The sequence below is a fragment of the Palaemon carinicauda genome, chromosome 4 (genome assembly GCF_036898095.1).
Source record: "Palaemon carinicauda isolate YSFRI2023 chromosome 4, ASM3689809v2, whole genome shotgun sequence".
Lineage (NCBI taxonomy): Eukaryota > Metazoa > Arthropoda > Malacostraca > Decapoda > Palaemonidae > Palaemon > Palaemon carinicauda.
The window spans coordinates 184,940,675-184,959,566 of record NC_090728.1 but is presented as its reverse complement, the minus strand read 5'-3'; the positions used below and the strand labels follow the sequence as shown (position 1 = coordinate 184,959,566).

Sequence of the window (18,892 nt, the reverse complement as noted above, 5' to 3'; positions counted from 1 at the left end):
AAGGATAAACAGTAAACAGTATCATATTACACTGTTACGCAAGGCTGGTATGGCTCGGATTTTAAAATAACCTAAATATTTTTGGTTTCTAAATACAATTAAAGGATAAAATAGGATATCAGAAATAGAGTCAATTATGAGAATAATGTTCAGGAATTGACAATATGCAGTTCCCTTTCATTGCATAAAAAACCACACTAAATACATATTCATATATTCCCTTAAGAGAGCTAATAAGAATATCTGCTCGACTGAACGTACAGAAATACTGTATTAGCCAGAACTATAAATAGGCTGGTTTACAGTTTCTTTTTAGGAGCTATGTCCTAATGCACCCCCCCCTCCCACCGTCTGTTCCATGACCCTGGTGTGCAGATATTTAAAACCCAAAAAGAATTGGTCATTAGCAATACTGTACAATGGGATACATAACATTTCTAGTCAACAAAACAAAATTAAGCCACTATTGTTTTACTGTTAACAATACAACTAAAAACTACCTTTACTCTATATACAGCTCTATTATTTTCATGTCACTTGGCAAGTTTCTCTCGGATGCTGTCTCATAAGACAGACTTTCAGCTTTCTATTTTAAGAATACCTAAGAAAAGCCAAAAATGGAGTGATGAATCAGAGTGCAAACAGATAAATTACAAATAACTTTTGAGAAACACCAATGTAACATTCCTAACCTCTCATATGGCTTGCCTGAAAGATTTCTAAGTAAATTCATAAGAAAACGGGACACATAAGAGCGAGATGAGATGGACAGTCAAATGGGAAGTAATGAGAGAGATTGGACAAGAAATAAAATGGAGTAAAAAGAAATACAGCTGGGAGATGAAAGGATACAGCAAACATTCTTTATAAACCATACTGGCCACATAGAAGCTGACAGGTTTCACCAAGTACAGCAGGTCTTCTGATTGCAAAGGAGATCCTTTCCTACGTGTCGTAACTCGAGTTTTAATGCAAGTAGAAATACACCTAAATACAGTACAGTATGTACATAAGCACAAAATTCACTCACCTACAGTATGCTAATGCAGTTTAAGTCCTAATAAAGGACAAAAATCCATTTTTGACATGGAAACATAGCTAGGATATTAATGTAGAATTATACAATGAAACTAACAAAAACATAATTAAATTCCTTTATGGGAGATGCATTGTATCAACAAAACGTTGTAAATTGAAACCATTGTAAACTGAGGGCTTACTGTACGTATACCCAAATTTTAACCTTTAAGATACTAGGCATTATTTTCTGATGGTACACTAATTATCATTTTTGTTATCAAGTAGTTTAACCAGATCACCTAGTCAGGAGTCCGGATTTCTGACTATTATGGGGCTGCGACAAAAAGTTTGGATAAGAAAAAAAAAGTGGAAAATTTTGAATGTACAAATACAAGCGACCATATGAAAAACTTCACCAAGCCTTACAGGAAAATTTTAGTGATGAAAAGGGGATGCATATTGGATAAATCTATTAAAATAAATGCTACATTTCATAGTCATTGTCTGGTATTGGCTATTTCTTATATTAAACATCTTTTTTCCAACTAATTTTTTCATTCCTCTTTGGAAAAAATCTTTTGAAAGACTAGAACTGTAACTCATTGGTTCTTCAAATAAAATTCATAATATAATAATAATCATCATATCTATATTCAAGTAGGATAGCAGATACCAAGTTTAACAATTTACCAAAAAAAAAATCTAGAAGCTGAAAAGACCCACACCTTCTTTTTACCACCCAGGGAGTTAGATAATTCCAAGTGTGCAAATCTATTACTGCACGAATGCCAGTAAGCAGGGCTGTGGAGTCGGAGTCGAGGAGTCAAAGCAATTTTGATTCAGAGGAGTCGGAGTCGTTAAAATTGTCCTGACTCCGACTCCGACTGGATCTGAATTGCTATATAACACAAATACCTTACATAATCGCGTAACATAATTTTGAAGCTAAATTCAATAGGGTCGCATCACACATGAGGTATAATATTAGCATATCCACTCTTGCACTAGGCTACGTCGTTGTTCAAACTGTATATCCATTCATTCTGGTAAAAGCAGACAGCTATAATTCAAATAAACCAGATTTTGATCAAACTGATGTTTTACTTAACTGTATTCAATAATAATGCATGTAATATCCACATCTTAGTATCGTATTTTCAAATAAAATCATGGCGAATTATAATCTTCCCCATTTTTTACGGTTATATAATCTTTTCCACTGTTTGTGTTTCCAAATCAGCTGATTAAGGTAATCTACCAAAGGATATTTCATATTTTTTAAAAGTAACAATTATTTCTTGATCTATCATCTTCCAATTAGCAAACCAAAATCAAGTTTTATTTGAAATACTTCTCATATTTTGTTTACTTTTGAATTGAATCGCATAGAGAAGTTAATCGGAGTTTCATTCAAGTTGCAGATGCACAATAACTTATATAAATATATACTGTATATGTTTTTTAGCTCTGTAGTGCTTGATTATAAAGCTTACGAAATTATTAACTATATCGGGTTATACCAAAATTATATTCTCTGTTTTTAGACACTGTAACTTTATCTTCAAAATCTGGTTTTTACATTAATGCGATTTCCAAATTTATAGGTTCCCACTAAATTTAACTTTATTTCCTCCAGTTTCCTACACAGCTTTCTCCGATTCCAAACAGAATAGTGGCTATAAATATTGTTTGTTTTCTCGCCTTCATTTACAGTTGTTAGTTTATATTTGGCAGCATATTTTCTTGATCTTTTCTCCATAGTGAACAAGATATAATGTCAAAATGTCAGTCTTATGCTACTTTGTTTACTGACGTACGGTGATCAATATGCAAGCAAAACAACCGCTATTTGATTCAATTATTCATTACAAAAAAAAAATTTTATTTTTATTTTTGGTGAGTTATTGTGGCTGCTTAAGTTTACGCAATGATTATATCGTACTTCCGATACTTTATCCTTATCTCTTGATTTTCTAACCCATTGAAGTGGGAAATGTGATAAAGAAAAGAAGTACAGTATGAAAGTTAGTCTGTTCTAATTTGGTTTCTCAAATGATTGTATCAATCCCTGGAATGGGAAGTAAAGGATAGATTGTGTATAGTAACAAAATGTAAGCGAGGGCATTCATGTTAGAAAACACGTGTCTTTCCATCAGAAGGGATTTTATCAATTCAATCAAAATTGTTTATTACATTCTAACACTCATGCATTCAATGGTAATTAAAGTATGTCTTAGATTATGTTCGATATGATGAACTTGGACTGAGGGAAGCACCGTACCATCTAAACAAGCCGCTAGTAATTATAAAAAAAAATGAGAGAGAGAGATATCAGCAGACTTGGACTTGCAAGTTGCTCATTTATCGTATATTTTCAAGATTTATGTGGCAAATTATATAGTATATTATCAAGCCGATGGTCCATGTGTAAAATTGTAAATTATGTGAGTATAGTGGAATATAAGAATGGGTGAGTGATACATGAAATGGCATGTAAGAAACAACATTCTAAAGGAAAAGAGGCCCTCTATGAACTAGCAACACTCATGTCAAAGCTACCAGCTTTGATATGGAATTAACGAACCAGAGGCGCCTCAACTACCAGCCAAAGAAACTAAAAGCACTGATGGTGCAAAAGTAGACTTTGATTCCTACTGTGACCCAAAAGAACAAACACATGTTAAGCCTCGTCGAAGCGAAGATGCAACAGACACTAAGATGATGAAATTAACAAGATTTCTCTGATGCTTTGAATGAAATAGAAAAGTTTGATCGATCTATGAAAGTGACAGTAGAAGAAGCCATCCAAGCTTATCCAAAGATCATCCGTGATGTAGCTAGACCTCTGACAGCAATGCCCTCCACCCAAGTCTGTGTTGAAAGACTTTTCTGCACTGTAAATAATCAGATCAGATCTAAAGGCTTCAATAAAAGAAGACCTGACTGAGGCAATTTTGTTCCTAAGAACAAATGTTTAAATCTCATAAAATTCCATAGGAATTCAGTAATATTTTCATTTTTTCATATGAGTGATTTTATTTATTTAGTTATTTAGTGACTTCATACCACTAAAAAAGATTAACTTGAAGTTTCAGTTTTCATTTAATATTGAAAATTTTTACCAAGGTGGAGTTGGCTTTTTTAATAATACAACGCTTGTTTGATAAGAGTACGGGTTTATTTTTCCTAAATCTGTGTCGTCATCAGTTTCATTTCACCAAGACTGTACATTGGACAATAATTAAAAAAAGGCAGTTACTTGGCCACAGACATGTTGATAGTATACTAACATCAAGTAAAAAAAAATATATATATATATTTGTTTTCTTGCAATTAACAGGATATAATTGATTTTGGAGTAAATATTGTATAAAGGAGTAGGAGTAGGAGTCGAAAGGTTTTGGTACAGACTCCACAGCCCTGACAGTTAGAATAAATAATAAAATAAAACCAGGTGCAAACAACTGAAACCATTTATCAAACTACAGCTGGTGCCTCTTCTATGCAAAGAATACTGATTTAGTGACATTCATTAACCAAATTTTCAATGTTTCCTATATTTCACTGTCATGTAAAACTCTACCTATGGCTAAAATCATGCAATAGATACTGTATCAAGAAAATAGAACTGTTTATAGGATCTATAAATTTGGGCCACAAGGCTCAGCAATGGGCCCACTGCTGTCTGAAGGAAAGTTCAGAGGTTGGAAAGCAAGATGGAAGATAAGTATAGTAGAAGGCTGAAAAGTAAGAGCAGCTAAGGATCACAAGAATGCTGGAAATACCCTAAAGTATTGCCTGAGGGCAATAACCCCTTACAGGGCTTTCTGTTTAATTTTCGGAAGCCAGAATGGAGATTAGGTATCAAACACACATACAAATACTAAAGTTTACGACACGTTTATAATACAGAATAGATACTTTTGTAGTTTCTTCTTAGCAAGTCCTACTTGAAAATTTAAAAGCCACATTTTGTCTTACCCATTTTTACAGCGTGAAAGACTATAAATTTTATTCTATACTTTCTGTTGTAAAACTCAGTATTACTCACCTGCACCAGTGCACATTTTTTTGGCAGGTGGACCGTTTGTCGCACCTCCCGCCTTCTTGTTTGCCCTCTGTTTGTGCTTATTTCCAGCGATGTGTGTTGCTAAAAGCTGCGGAGAATTGACAGTTACATCACATACGGTGCACCGAATAACACCACTGACGTCATCTCTTTCGAAACCCTTTTCTTTTTCCTCTAAAGATCTAAGTAAATCTTGAGATTTTACCTGCAAATATACAATGATTATTGCATGATTCAGCATGATTTAGCATTACACTAGAAGATATTTCAACCAAACAGGGATAGTCATATATACTGTATGCTATTGAAGGCCAAAAACAATAATTTTCATAAACACCTAAAGACAACCTCATATCTAAAATAAAAATATTCAAATATTTTAACAAACTTTTATCTACTTTTACATTGATACAGTATCTAAGATAATGCACTTCAAATATAGTAATACTGTAATCAATACCGACAAAAATTTAAATAGATGAAAAGAGGGCTTTTAGATGCTACTGTCATGCATTGAAATAGAAAAGGAATGAGGAAACCATACAAATTTATAATGATAAAATTCAATTAAACATGACAAATTCGTAGATAATTTGTATTTTTCCTAACGATACAAACCTTAGCTATTTATTTAGGGGTATTACTTTCTGCATAGCTGAAATGACGAGCCATTAAAATTTGGCGAGGGTTAACTACCCATATCACTAGTTAGCGGGGGTAGGGGGGGGGGGGGAAGCTCCCACTCACACACCGGTGATTTAGCTCACTTTGCTTGGAGGTAGGACTTCAAGGTGAATAGGGCTGGTGGGCAAGTTTGTATAAATAGCTAAGGTTTGTATCGTTAGGAAAAATACAAATCATCTACGAATTTGTCATTTGTTCGGTAACTGAAAAACAAACCTACGCTATTTATTTAGGGCAGACGTCCCTGCCAATCTGGCTTTTACCCGGGGGCTCATTATCTTAGTATGTTAGTACTCAAAAATAAGTGGGCCCTGCACCTCGCTAAAACCTTGCTACGAAAGGTCCGCGGCCTACGCAATCTGTGTGTCGAGATATATACAAGTGTGACTGTCCAGGTAAAGTTATTCAGAGTCTTTAGTAGGAAAAACTGTTGTAACCACTTTCCCAATACCACGTCGCCAGGGTATGGGGACGCAACAGTATTAGTTTAATACTAGGTACACAAGGGAGCATGGTTTACCTGCAGTGGTTTGTGGTCAGCTTGTGCAGAAAACCCAGGATGCTGCTTTCCCCAAGAGAGAGGAGGATAAAGAAAAGAATAAGAGCCAGACGTACCTTTTCCTTCACGCTGACTAAAACCGGGTAACAGTGCCCTAAACCTTCTGCTACTTGTCCAATAAGGAGCTTGAGGTATTATACCAGCTGTTGTGCAGCCACCACAGGACCGATAGAAAACTTATCAAGTCTCCTGTGGGTCACGTCTTGCCGGTAGCGGGATGTGAATGTAGTTTGTCATTCCCACACCCCCAGCCTGAAGAACCTGCGTCACTGAGAAGTTCCTCTTGAATGCCAGGGATGTAGCTATGCCCCTGACATCATGAGCTCTAGGGCAACGTGAAGGAGGGTCTGGATTCAGTGCATGATCTATAACCTTGCAAATCCATGCTGAGATTGTGTTCTTGGTGACCCTCCTCTTGATCCTGGTCCTTCCTATGCTGACGAAGAGTGCAAGCACACGAGGACGGGCTGCGGCTGTTCTCTTAAGGTACAGCCTCAAACTCCTCACTGGGCAGAGTAAGAGATGATCAAGGTCATCTGTTACAGAACGAAAACTCGAAATCTGGAAGGAGTCGAATTGAGGATCTGCTACTCCCGGGTTCTGAGTCTTGGCAATAAAATCAGGGACGAAGCTGAAAGTTACCTCCCTCTTCTCCTTGAATGGGCGATGTCGTATGAGAGACCATGAAGTTCACTAACTCGCTTGGCCGAAGCCAAAGCTAGCAGAAATACCGTCTTCCAAGTTAGATGGCGATCTGTTGTCTGGCGTAATGGTTCATAGGGAGGTCACTTAAAGAGACCTGAGAACTCGAACCACGTTCCATGGGGGAGGTCTCACTTCAGACTGAGGACAGGTAAGTTCATAACTCCATATAAGTAAGGAAAGTTCTAGCGATGAAAAAATGTCCATTCCATTCAGTCTAAAGGTGAGGCTTAAGGCTCAGCGATAGCCTTTTACCGCCGAGACTGACAGGCGCATTTCTTCCCGCAACATACGAGGAACTCTGCTATTGGTGGAATAGTGGCATCGAGAGGAGAGATACCCCTTCCATGACACCAACCACAGAAGACTCACTTTGCCTGGTAGACTGCTGCTGATGACTTTCATAGGTGTCCAGACATTCTGATTGCAACGTATTGCAAAAATCCTCTCTGAGAGAGGAGATGCTGGATAGTCTTCAGGCGTGAGCTTTATGGAATATGTTGGCATGTGGCTGTTTGAGTAGATCATGTTGTGGAGGGAGTTCTCTTGGAGACTCCGTCAGGAGTTGCAGAAGGTCCGGAAACCATTCTGCGTGATGCCATAGCGGAGCTATGAGGGTCATTGAAAGGTTGACCGATGTTCTGGCCTTGTTGAGTACCCTCCTCATCAGACAGAACAGGGGGAAAGGCAAAATGTCGATGTTGTCCCACCATTGTTGGAATGCATCTTGCCAGAGGCCCTTGGGGTCTGGGATTGGGGAACAGTATAACGGGAACCTGAAGTTAAGGGCTGTTGCGAAGAGGTCCAATGTCGGAGAACCCCACAGGGTCAGGACTTTGTTGGCTACTAGATGATCCATAGACCACTTGGTACTCTCTATCTAAGGTGCTCAGCTCAAGTTGTCGGCGAGCACATTCCTTTTGCCCGGAATGAAGTGCCAATAGTGGTATCGAGTGAATCTCGGCCCATCTCAGTATCTCTACTGCTAGATGGGATAGTTCCTGCGAAAAAGTACCTCCTTGTTTGTTGATGTAAGACACTACTGTGGTGTTGTCGCTCAATACTACCACTGAGTGGCCCGCAAGGAACTGTTGGAACTGTTGAAGGGCCAGAAAGACGGCCTTCATCTCTAGGAGATTTATGTGGAGGTACTCTTCTGACTCTGACCAGAGGCCTGAGGTTGTGTGGTGCAGCACGTGAGCGGCGCCCCCCCCACCCACCCCGCAAACCTTTTTGAAGAGTCTGAGAACAGCATCAAATCCGAGGGGAGGACGAGAAGATCCACTCCCTTTCATAGTTTCTCGTCTGCCACCCACCACTCGAAGTCCGTCTGTTTTGTTGATCCCATGGAGATCCGGATATCCGGGGAATCGAGAGTCTGAGTCCACCGGGACTTGAGTCGCCACTGGAGAGATCTCATCCTGAGGCAGCCTTTCTGAACTAGACAGGTCAGTGATGAAAGGTGACCTTCCTCAGCCTTGCTATTCTGTTGTCTGATGGGAAGGCTTTGTGGCGATTGGTGTCTACTATCATGCCTAGGTGTACCAGTCTCTGTGTAGGAAGCAAGGAGGACTTCTCAAGATTTACCATGATCTGCAGATCTTGGCAAAGCCTCAGAAGTTTGTCTCGATGTTGAAGAAGGGTTGACACCGAGTCTACTAGGATTAGCTAGTTGTCCAGATAACGAATGAGACGGATGCCAATTCTTGTGTGCCCAAGATGACACTAGGGCAAACACTCTGGTGAAAACCTGAGGTACTGTGGAAAGACCAAAGCACAGCACCTTGAACTGGTATTTCCTGTTGTCTAGGTTGAATTTCAAGTACTTCCTTGAAGACGGATAGACTGGGATCTGAAAGTACGCGTCCTTTAGTTCCAGTGTGCACATGAAATCCTGTTGTCTTACCGGTAGTCTGACCGTGTCAGCAGTCTCCATGCAGAACGCAGTTTGTTTAACAAACTTGTTCAGAGCTGAGAGGTCAATGACTGGTCTCTAGCCTCCAGACGCCTGAAGAAGCCTGGGGACCCATCGAGGACCTTCTGGAGAGCACCCTTCTTCAACAGGGTCTGGACTTCTGCCCGAAGGGCTAGCTCCTTTGCTGATCCCATGGCAAAGGAGTCTATAGACACTGGATTCCTGGTCAGGATAGGGAGAGATGTTATGAACGGGACGCGATATTCTAGACTAATCACAGAGATTGTCCCGGGTTCGGCCCTGAGATGCTTCGACCTGTCCGAGCAACTTTATAGGCATCCCCCTACTGGTGGACAAGCAGGAAGGTGAATATCCTAGCTTTTGCGGCCTTGGCTGCTCCCTCTAGGATATTTTCCTCCCGTGGAGGACTTAGTGACTTTCTTGTCCTTGGCAGGAAAGGGCTTCTTAGACACCGCGGTCTTCGCTGCTGTCTTGGTCGTCATGGTCTTGGTTGGACGGGACTGCTGAGGAGCTGGTGGTTTATAGGGTTTGGAAGATTAAGCCCTATGGAGGAGCGAGTCCTGATGGGACTTCCTCCATCTCTCAGCGGCATGTTCCATGTCCTTAGGCTCGAATAGATGGGCTCCCTCTAGAGAGAAATATCTGAGCCTAGCGATCTCAGCATTAGGGACTTGTTGGTGGAACCTCTCAGACACCGCGTACCTACGTTTCAGGATGGCATTCGCCCACAAGTTCAAAACGGTGGGCGAGAAACTCGATCGTGCGAGTGCCTGATTGCTTTCCTGGTACATTCCTTGGAGAAATCCTCAGTCCGTACCAGGATTCCATAGGTCCCTAGCCAGACATCAAGCCACTAAGTAGCTTGCATGGTGTACTTCGTGACCTTCTGGTTAAGGATTCTGGTTGCCGAGAAAGAGACCTGTTGATTAGAGAGTCTCTCTAGAGAGATTCCCTTAGTGAGCTCTTCCAAGGAGTGTTGGAGAGGAGCTGGATGAGGCTCCTCCACAATCTCGAAATACCTCCTCTGTTGGACACGAGGCGGTGGGAGAAGCTTATTGGTAGAGCCGGAACAATGGGAGGAGGCCTATTCGGCGAGCTGTAGGGCAATCTTAGCCCTGGCACCCTTCAGCCCTTGAGACCAGGGCAAGGCTGCAATGGTCTTTGAGGGTTTCTGGGTGCTAAAGACACGGTCTAAGACCGTGTCCTTGCCCTCCCATGGGGTTATCTCTGGGTTGGTAAATCCATTGAGAACCATTATGAGAGTCAGAACCTGCCAGAATGCATGTTCTGACTCTTTTTGCTCTCATTCCAATGTTGGACTTGCAGCGAAGTCTTCTTCCATCCCTGAGAACTCTACCCGGGATGGGTGGCGGACATCCCTCGAGTGACTGGCTGTCTCTGTAAACTTGGTAGTCCTAAAAGAGGAATTTGGCAGAGTCTTGGAGTCTTTGGACTCCTTCCGAGGAAGGAAGTAGGACTCCAGCATCGAAGGCTGAGATGTCGTGTCCCTCCTGATTTCCATTGGTGGTCGGGAACTCTCCGTGTGAGGGGAGGCTTCCTCCGAAGGTGGAAGGGAAGAGGTCCTTTCCTCACGCAACTTCCTTAGCAAAGGTGAGGTAGGGGAGTATCCCGAGGAAGATGCAGGAGAGCTAGCCTTAATTGTCCAACTGGAGTCAGCTTTACCCTCATGGAAGTGACTGCGTCTGAGACTCTTCTTTTCCTCTTTAGGGGAGAGGAAGAAGTCATGGTTCCTTGCCGAGGGTCTGCTGGAGCTGTAGGCTGCTCAGAAGAGAGGCCAGACAGAGCAGGATTGAAGGCCTGTACCACTGCTCTGACTATAGCACTGAACCATGGCTGTTGACTGAATGACGCACTGTCAGACAGATCCCCTGAAGGGAAAGGGACCGAAGGTTCCCTACGATGAGTCTGTTGTAGGTGGGTCTGCCTTAGAGGAAGGCAGTTTTGGGATCCTAAACACTTCTGTAGAGGCCCGTTTCCCTTTCCCCCGGCGGACGCGCTGAAAGCTGTTTGCGGGGTGGGGAATGAGGCGATGGTGACCTGTCTATGTGCTGTTCCTGATTACTGCGCGAATGTGCAGTTGAGCGCTGACGTGCGGGCAGGCGCGGGAGAGTGCTGGCTCGCGGGCGAGATCTGGCGCGTAGGAGAGAATTGGCACGCAGGAGATCATTAGCACATAGGAGAGTGCTGGCGTGCAGGCTGTAGCTTTCGTATAGGAGAGCGTTGGTGAGCAGAGGTTTCGGTGACCTCTGTTGCGCCGGTGATCGTTAGCGCACTGCAAGTCGCTGAGGGTGAGCAGATGAAGGCGTGCGCCAAAGCATTGCAGAGTGCTGACGAGCTGGAGAGCGTGGACACTCTTTAAAGCGTGACGAAGCAGGCTGGCGCTTACGAGATGTTGGTGAGTGCTGGCGAGCTGGAGAGCGTTGGCGCGCACCTGCACGCTTAGGCATGGCCTCTGGAGGCTGTACCGGGAACAGGAACAGTAATGGTAGGTAGGCAGATTGGCTGGCAGGTAGCGTAGGAACAGGAATGTGCCTTTTGGAAGGGCGGACATCCACCAATGGAGATCGCGAACGATCTACAGAAGAGTCCAGGACCCAAGTCCAAGGACTAGCAGCAGCGTCATCGGGAGAAGGTTCAAGAACGGGCGAAGGTAGATGGCCAAGAGATGACTGAAGAGGAGACTCCTCTGCGGGGGACGGCTGCGATGACAAGGCTGAAGTGTTGAAGAGGTGCCTTTTCACTGATGGTGAAGGACGACCTCTAAGGCGAAGCGGCGGGCGAGCTCTGCGACGGAGACGCCCTCTTGGGCCCGTTGGATCAGCAAGCTGACCATGAGCAACAGCAGTCCTCCAAAGAGTAGTCTTTATAAGTGAACTCCCCCGAGGGGAAGAAACACTCGCAGGAGAGACAGACGTAGGACTAAGTTTCTCCCTCGACGGATGATCAGGAACGGGGGGAAACCAAGTCGGCAGCAATAGCTGGAGAGTCTGGAGGGGCAGGGGCGTCGGCAGAAACCACAGAATACACCTCTGACCCCACGACGTCGACGAGCGCAAGAGGATCTACCTCCGAAGTCGACGACGACGGCTGCACACTTGCACCCTGGAGGATGAGCTGCAGCAAGGAGTCCTTGGAGGGAGGACCAAAAAACTCCAAGGACGACCATACCTGTAACACAGAAGACAGAGACAAGGACTCACCCGGGGGGAGAGGTGGGGCAGCTTCGCTACGAGAAGCAACACCATCTCTCAAAATAAAAGGGTCTACGCAGTTACTCGACGGTCTCTCGGAAGAGACCAAACGAGTTGGAGCTTCGGAGGAAGGTCGGGAGACGGAAGAAGAGGCCTTGGGTATTCCCCCTTCGAAGAAGAAATATCCCGCTTAGATGACTACTTCCGCCGTCGCCAAAACCTCTGCCATTGGGAGGCAGACCACTCCTGATACACACTACACAGGTTGTTGCTATCACACCGTTGACCTCTACAGACAGGACAAAGGGTGTGGTGATCGGTCTCCACCGCCGACATATAGGTTCCGCAGGGCTGGTCATCGAGTCCAGGGCAGGTACGCGTGTTCGCAGGTCAACACATACACACACTAACACAAAGAAAAAGCAAAAAAAAAAAAAATTAATGGCAGTCCAAATAAGGGCGAAGGATGAGGAACGGCAACGACTGTACACCAACCGAGCCAAAAGTAAAGTGAGATAAATCACTGGTGTGTGAGTGGGAACAGTAGCAAGCTATCCCCCTTACCCTCGCTAACTAGCGGTATGGGTAGTTAACCCTCCCTAAATTTTAATGGCTCGTCATTTCAGCTACACAGAAAGTAATAGCCCTAAATAAATAGCGTCAGTTTGTATTCCAGTTACGGAACAAATAAACTTTCCACCACTGTTACAAAAACACTTTACAGATAAACTCTTGCCCCACCAAATATGTACTGATAAATGATTCACAGCTTAAATATATGAAAGGTACTCTCAAACTGAAGAGTATGCACATTTTCAGTAGATACTGAAACCCATTTTGTAGCAGACACCACCATTCAAAATGAAGCTTACAGCTACTTGAGAAGGATTATCTGTTGCCTACCAAGAAATGTAAGGTTTCCAGGTATTTGAAAACAATAGCAAACATCTTGACAAACAAAGAAATGAGTCATCTATTACAGAGACCAAATTCTTTCAAAAATAGGGTCAAATGAGGTCAGACAGTCACTTACATCCCATCAGAAACACTAAAAGCTCAGCCAGATTTATCATCCTGCAGGATATCACTAGGAGTCAATGAGGAAGTATGGAATATAAAATGGTATGGGAAGTAATACGGAATAGAAAGGAACAGGAAATACATGGAGCAGAAGGATTCAAAGCTTGCCATGGAAGTAGCTTCCATGATGGCAGACTTCAAAGCTGAGAAAATTATAGACTTTGTCGCAAGTCTGTCACAGTTGTAAGAGGGGACAGAATGGCCTCTTCCAGAATATAAAACCTCCTCTTAACAGGAGTGACAGAGGTTTAAAGGTCACTCATGAATGGCAGAGGCAAGGGACAGTAACAATTCCCTAGAGACTAACCATATACACATATGATCAGCAACCACCTAAGCTAAGACTAGGGAGGGCCAGGCAGTGGCTGCTAATGACTCTGCAGGTAGACCTATAGGCTCTCCCAAACTTCCGTCCTGAGCTCACAAGGATGGTGAGGTTGCCAATGCAAGAAGCTATCGATATTGAGCAAACTCAAACCCTGGTCCACCACAACCAAAATCTTACTGGAGAGGTTTGAACCTAACAAGAAGCTTCCACTGGAAATCTCTATATCTAAAATATCTATAGCCTCCAGAGCATATTCTGACTAGGGAAGCTCCAGTGCAGGCATAAAGTCTTGCGGGGCTCTGAATAGCCAGCTGAGGTCCTTTATCGGGGCTCTGGTTGCTTCTCCCATGACACTGACTTCTCTGAAAAGAGAAAGTACTTTACCAAGGAAGTCTGCTTCGGTCTTTGGGTTCTATGGCTTCACCAGGGAAGGACCTGAATCAAGTGCAGATGGATTGATTGCGTCCTTGGATTCCTCTTCTCTTGACACGTTCTGAAAAAAAGTCATTGACGTTCTGCTCGCCTCCTCTCCGATCCTAGAACCGAACCTGGATAATATTCTGATGAGGAGGAGACAGTTGCTATACGACTTTCCTCCTTCGCAGCCCTAGAGGTGCCCTTTGTTCCAACACGAGCCTTGGATGACATGGTGAAGGCTTGTATAACTAAGGGCTACCGATGTCCCGCCAGGAAGACCTATGGACTATTCTATCCTTGGGCTGTTTGTACAACCTTGTTGAAAAGCCCTTAGTTGGACTCAAAGTGACCTAGTGTTTGTCCTATCCTAACACGAGTCAATCACTTGAGGAGTACCTCAAATTTTATTGCTTAATCCTCCAGGGACTCTCAGAACTTTTACACTTGGGATGACCTTGTGTGGATCTATCACTTGAAGACCAAGTGTGCGATGGCCAAAAACTAGGGGAATGACAATGTAATTTGTCAAGTTTAACCTGGCATTACCAAAAATATTGAGAATCAAAGGGTATAATATCCACTGGGGAGTGCATGGTGGATCTCTTCTTTGTCTGAGATCTGTGTCTAGGGATTCTGCGTGTGGAGATCTTTCACATGCCTACCTACGTAAACCTCTCAAGTTTCTGGTGTTACTAGTTCTCAGACGAATGTGAGTATAGGGACGATTGTACATGTGAATGAAAGCGCGCTATAAAAAGACTTTACACGTGAATACTGATGATGTTGGCTAGACGAATGTGAATGTAAGGCTATCCACATAAGACAAGACCTTGTGAAAAAGAACTTGCACACAGAGTACCCTGGGGATCACATGCCAACAAAAGTGAGCCCAAACAGGTGAGAGCATGCAAACAAGCAAGTCTGTGCTCTGCACTAGAGATGCTAACAGATTGGGATATCACTCAGATTGTGGCCATCTGGAAGCAACCAGGTTCTTCTAAGACATGGAGTGATCAACAATTGGTGACCAGCTTGCAAATCAGAACAAAGGGGAGAAGGCGAAGGTGTCCAAATTATCCCATGATTGTTGGAAAGCATTCTAACACTGCCCATGGATCTGGAATGTGGAACAAACACTGGGAGCTTTCTGTTCAAACATATGAACTAGCAGGTTCCCTGTGAGCTCCACAGGACAAGAAGGCTTTCTGCTCCACAAGGATGTAGGGGTTACTCCAACTTGGCCTGGTCACCTAACATATCTATTATTAAATTACTCTTTCCCAGAATGTATTCGGCTAACAGTTCTACTGCGTGATTTGCCGTCCATAGCAGCATCAGCTTTGTCAACTTGCAAAAAGGCAGGGATACCATGCCAGCTTGCTTATTGCCATAAGCTACTTTTGTGTTGTTGTTGTACATCAATATTACCGAAGGCTTCCTCAAACATTATTGGAATGCTGATTGTATCGCCAAAACATTGATGTAGATGTATTTCTTCTGTTGACCACACATTTAATGCCACCAGATTGCCAAGGTGATAGCCCACTCCTCCTTCAACACATCTGAGTTAAATTTCTGGAAGCAGGGAACGTAGAGGGACATAACCACCTGTTCCCGGAAAATCTCTGGAGGCCGACCAGTGATCCTCAAAACACTGAGGAAGGGACCCCTGGTAAAGATGCCTGTCATTTTCCTGAGGAGCGAGCTTCTCTAATGACGAAAGGTGGGTGAGAAGACTTTGCCAATGTCCAGCTACAAGTACGGTCTTGGACAGAATGGTTACGCTACCTCTCTCAGCTTGCCGATTCAATCATCTGATGGAAAGACACTTACTACTGCCTTTTATAGCAACATGACCAGATATTTCAATGTCCCCTTTGGTGACAAATTTGGCTTCTTCCGATTTATCATAATCCCCAGATCATGAGAAAAGGAGAGAAAGCAATCTCGATTGTGTAGAGGAACCTCTCTGAGGAGGCCAGAATCAACCAATCTTTGAGACATATGAAAAGATGTATCCATATAAGTGAGATCTAAGCCACCACCACTGTGAATGCCTGGGAAGCAGCATACAGTCCAAAACACAGTGTCGATGGCTGTTTTAGTTCCATTGAAGACATTTCCTATTTCAAAGGATGAAAGGTTTGTATATGCACAGGATCAAATGGTTAATTACACAAAGCTATGTGCAGTCTAGGAAGTAAGACTTCTAATCATATATAAACAAAATTATGCAAAAACTTATGCTCTACCAACAAGAGCAACACTACTTACTTTACGCTGATGTTTTGAGCCAGCTGTGTGAGAACTTAATACTGTTTGGGATGAAAATTCTAAATTGCAAACTTCACATCTCACAGTTACCTGCAGACAAAACAAATAATTTAAAAAGAAATTCAGCACAGATACAAACACCACAGTTATAAAGTCTTCTGTAGATATAACATACACGAGACTAAAGCAGTAATAAATAATACTGTATTGATTAAGCTTTTTCACCTCTACCTTAACTCTCCTACTAGAAATAAAAATATTTTCAACTGTAATAAAGGGAACAAGAAGTGATTTTAACTACAGTATACAAATTAGCTAATCGGAAACATACACTGCCAAGTACAGTACTATATACAGAAGACTACATACATATTCCTAACTTAGTAATACCTCGTACTGTACTGTATTATGAAACTCTTGTATCTAACGTGGATATACAGTATTTTACAATTTGTATTGGTTATCTTGCATCCTCCAACTAAGAACACAGACACAATATAATTATCTGAAGAACCCAAATTAAGTCCTTTTGTACATTTACCGTAGACCATGTAACAAACAGAGGGAGCTGTTGGAAATTGAATTTACAATGCTCCTAAGGATTGAATTTCTAATTGAAACATTTGGTCTACAGCTTCTTAACCCTTTTACCCCCAAAGGACGTACTGTTACATTTCACAAAAGCCATCCCTTTACCCCCATGTACGTACCGGTACGTCCTTGCAAAAAAATTCTATAAAAATTATTTTTTTTTCATATTTTTGATAATTTATTGAGAAAATTCAGGCATTTTCCAAGAGAATGAGATCAACCTGACCTCTCTATGACAAACATTAAGGCTGTTAGAGCAATTTTAAAAAAAATATACTGCAATATGTGCTGGGAAAAAAATAACCCCCTGGGGGTTAAGGATTGGAAATTTCCAAATAGTCTGGGGGTAAAAGGGTTAAGTCTTCTTTGGAAAACGGTAATGTAAACAAAGGAGAAAATTTGTATAGTTAAATATAGTACCTGTACCCTTAAATTTAAAACACTTTATCTATAGGCTTCAATACTAAGGTGCTTTTTTGCAACACCACCTTTTTATTCTACACTGAATATTTGTAAATTGTTCAATATTTGGGGTTAGAAATTATATTGGATATCTTGGATATTAAAGATGTCTTTACTAAGGCTTTTAAGGAATTAAAAAAACCTTCAATAGGTTTGTTACCATTCTTTAAGGTAACCAAGAACCATATATTTTGGTAAAAGTCATTGAATAGTGAATTCAGTATATTGTTTACAGTCCTAATTACCAAATACATGTACTCACTATGCCAGAGTAAATACGGATCACTAAATTCCAGTTAAACCATTGGCCTACTATTATTTGCCACATATAAAGAACAACGGTTTTCTATGATAAAAAAAGTTGTCCTATTTAATTTACTTGAAAAAATTAAGTATATTACAATATTTTCAAAGATTTTAACTGACAAGTACAAGTCACTCGTAAACCACAAGGTAGTCAGTGATATACATTCAAATGTACGGTTATGACTATAAGACCTTATCTTTAAAGGAGATTGAAATTATACCACATAAATCAAAAGACACTTAAAAGTGAGAAATAAAGTCCAAGAGAAAGGTCTCGAAAACTTAACACGGAAACTGGAGGAAAGGGCTCGAATAGTGAGGCATATGTAATAGCTAAGTCAGCAGAATAAAACAAGCATTGCATGACATATAGTGCACATGTTTAAGGTAAAAATAGATTTCTACTTTAAAGAGGTTTCAGATAATTTTCACCTAGACTAAAATGAAAAATGCAGTGAAAAATGTTATTTTTATTAGTAAAATAAATTTTTGAATATACTTACCCGATAATCATGTAGCTGTCAACTCCGTTGCCCGACAGAATTCTATGGAGGGATACGCCAGCTATCACAATACTAGAAGGGGGTGTATTTACCAGCGCCACCTGTGGCCAGGTACTCAAGTACTTCTTGTTGACACCTCCTCAATTATTCCTCGGTCCACTGGTTCTCTATGGGGAGGAAGGGAGGGTCGATTAAATCATGATTATCGGGTAAGTATATTCAAAAATTTATTTTACTAATAAAAATAACATTTTTCAATATTAAACTTACCCGATAATCATGTAGCTGATTCACACCCAGGGGGGTGGGTGAAAAACCAGTGTACAAGACTAAAGGATAGCTAAGTATCCCGTATTTCATATAATCAGTTATCCACAATAACAATGAAATAATAAGTACCTGGTAAGGAAGTCGACTTGAACCGTTACTCTGCCTTTAATAAGATCGTCTTCCTTACTGAGCGCAGCGTTCCTCTTGGGAGGCTGAATCAACTCAAAGGTGCTAAAGTATACAGGGCTGCAACCCATACTAAAGGACCTCATCACAACCTTTAACCTCGGCGCTTCTCAAGAAAGAATTGACCACCCGCCAAATCAACAAGGATGTGGAAGGCTTCTTAGCCGACCGTACAACCCATAAAAAGTATTCAAGAGAAAGGTTAAAAAGTTATGGGATTATGGGAATGTAGTGGCTGAGCCCTCGCCTACTACTGCATTCGTTGCTACGAATGGTCCCAGGGTGTAGCAGTA

At 41.9% G+C, this 18,892-nt stretch overlaps 1 protein-coding gene across 3 annotated transcripts in view; it reads right to left on the bottom strand.

Annotated features, from left to right (window-relative positions):
- LOC137640264 (zinc finger protein 385D-like) overlaps positions 1-18,892 on the bottom strand; it is a 124,261-nt gene that overhangs the window by 41,765 nt on the left and 63,604 nt on the right. For all 3 annotated transcript variants that reach the window (XM_068372858.1, XM_068372859.1, XM_068372860.1), the window contains 2 exons: positions 16,282-16,371; positions 5,072-5,294 (listed from right to left, as the gene is read on the bottom strand). In XM_068372858.1, coding sequence (XP_068228959.1) covers positions 5,072-5,294; positions 16,282-16,371 — 313 coding nt within the window. The remainder of the gene's footprint in view (positions 1-5,071; positions 5,295-16,281; positions 16,372-18,892) is intronic.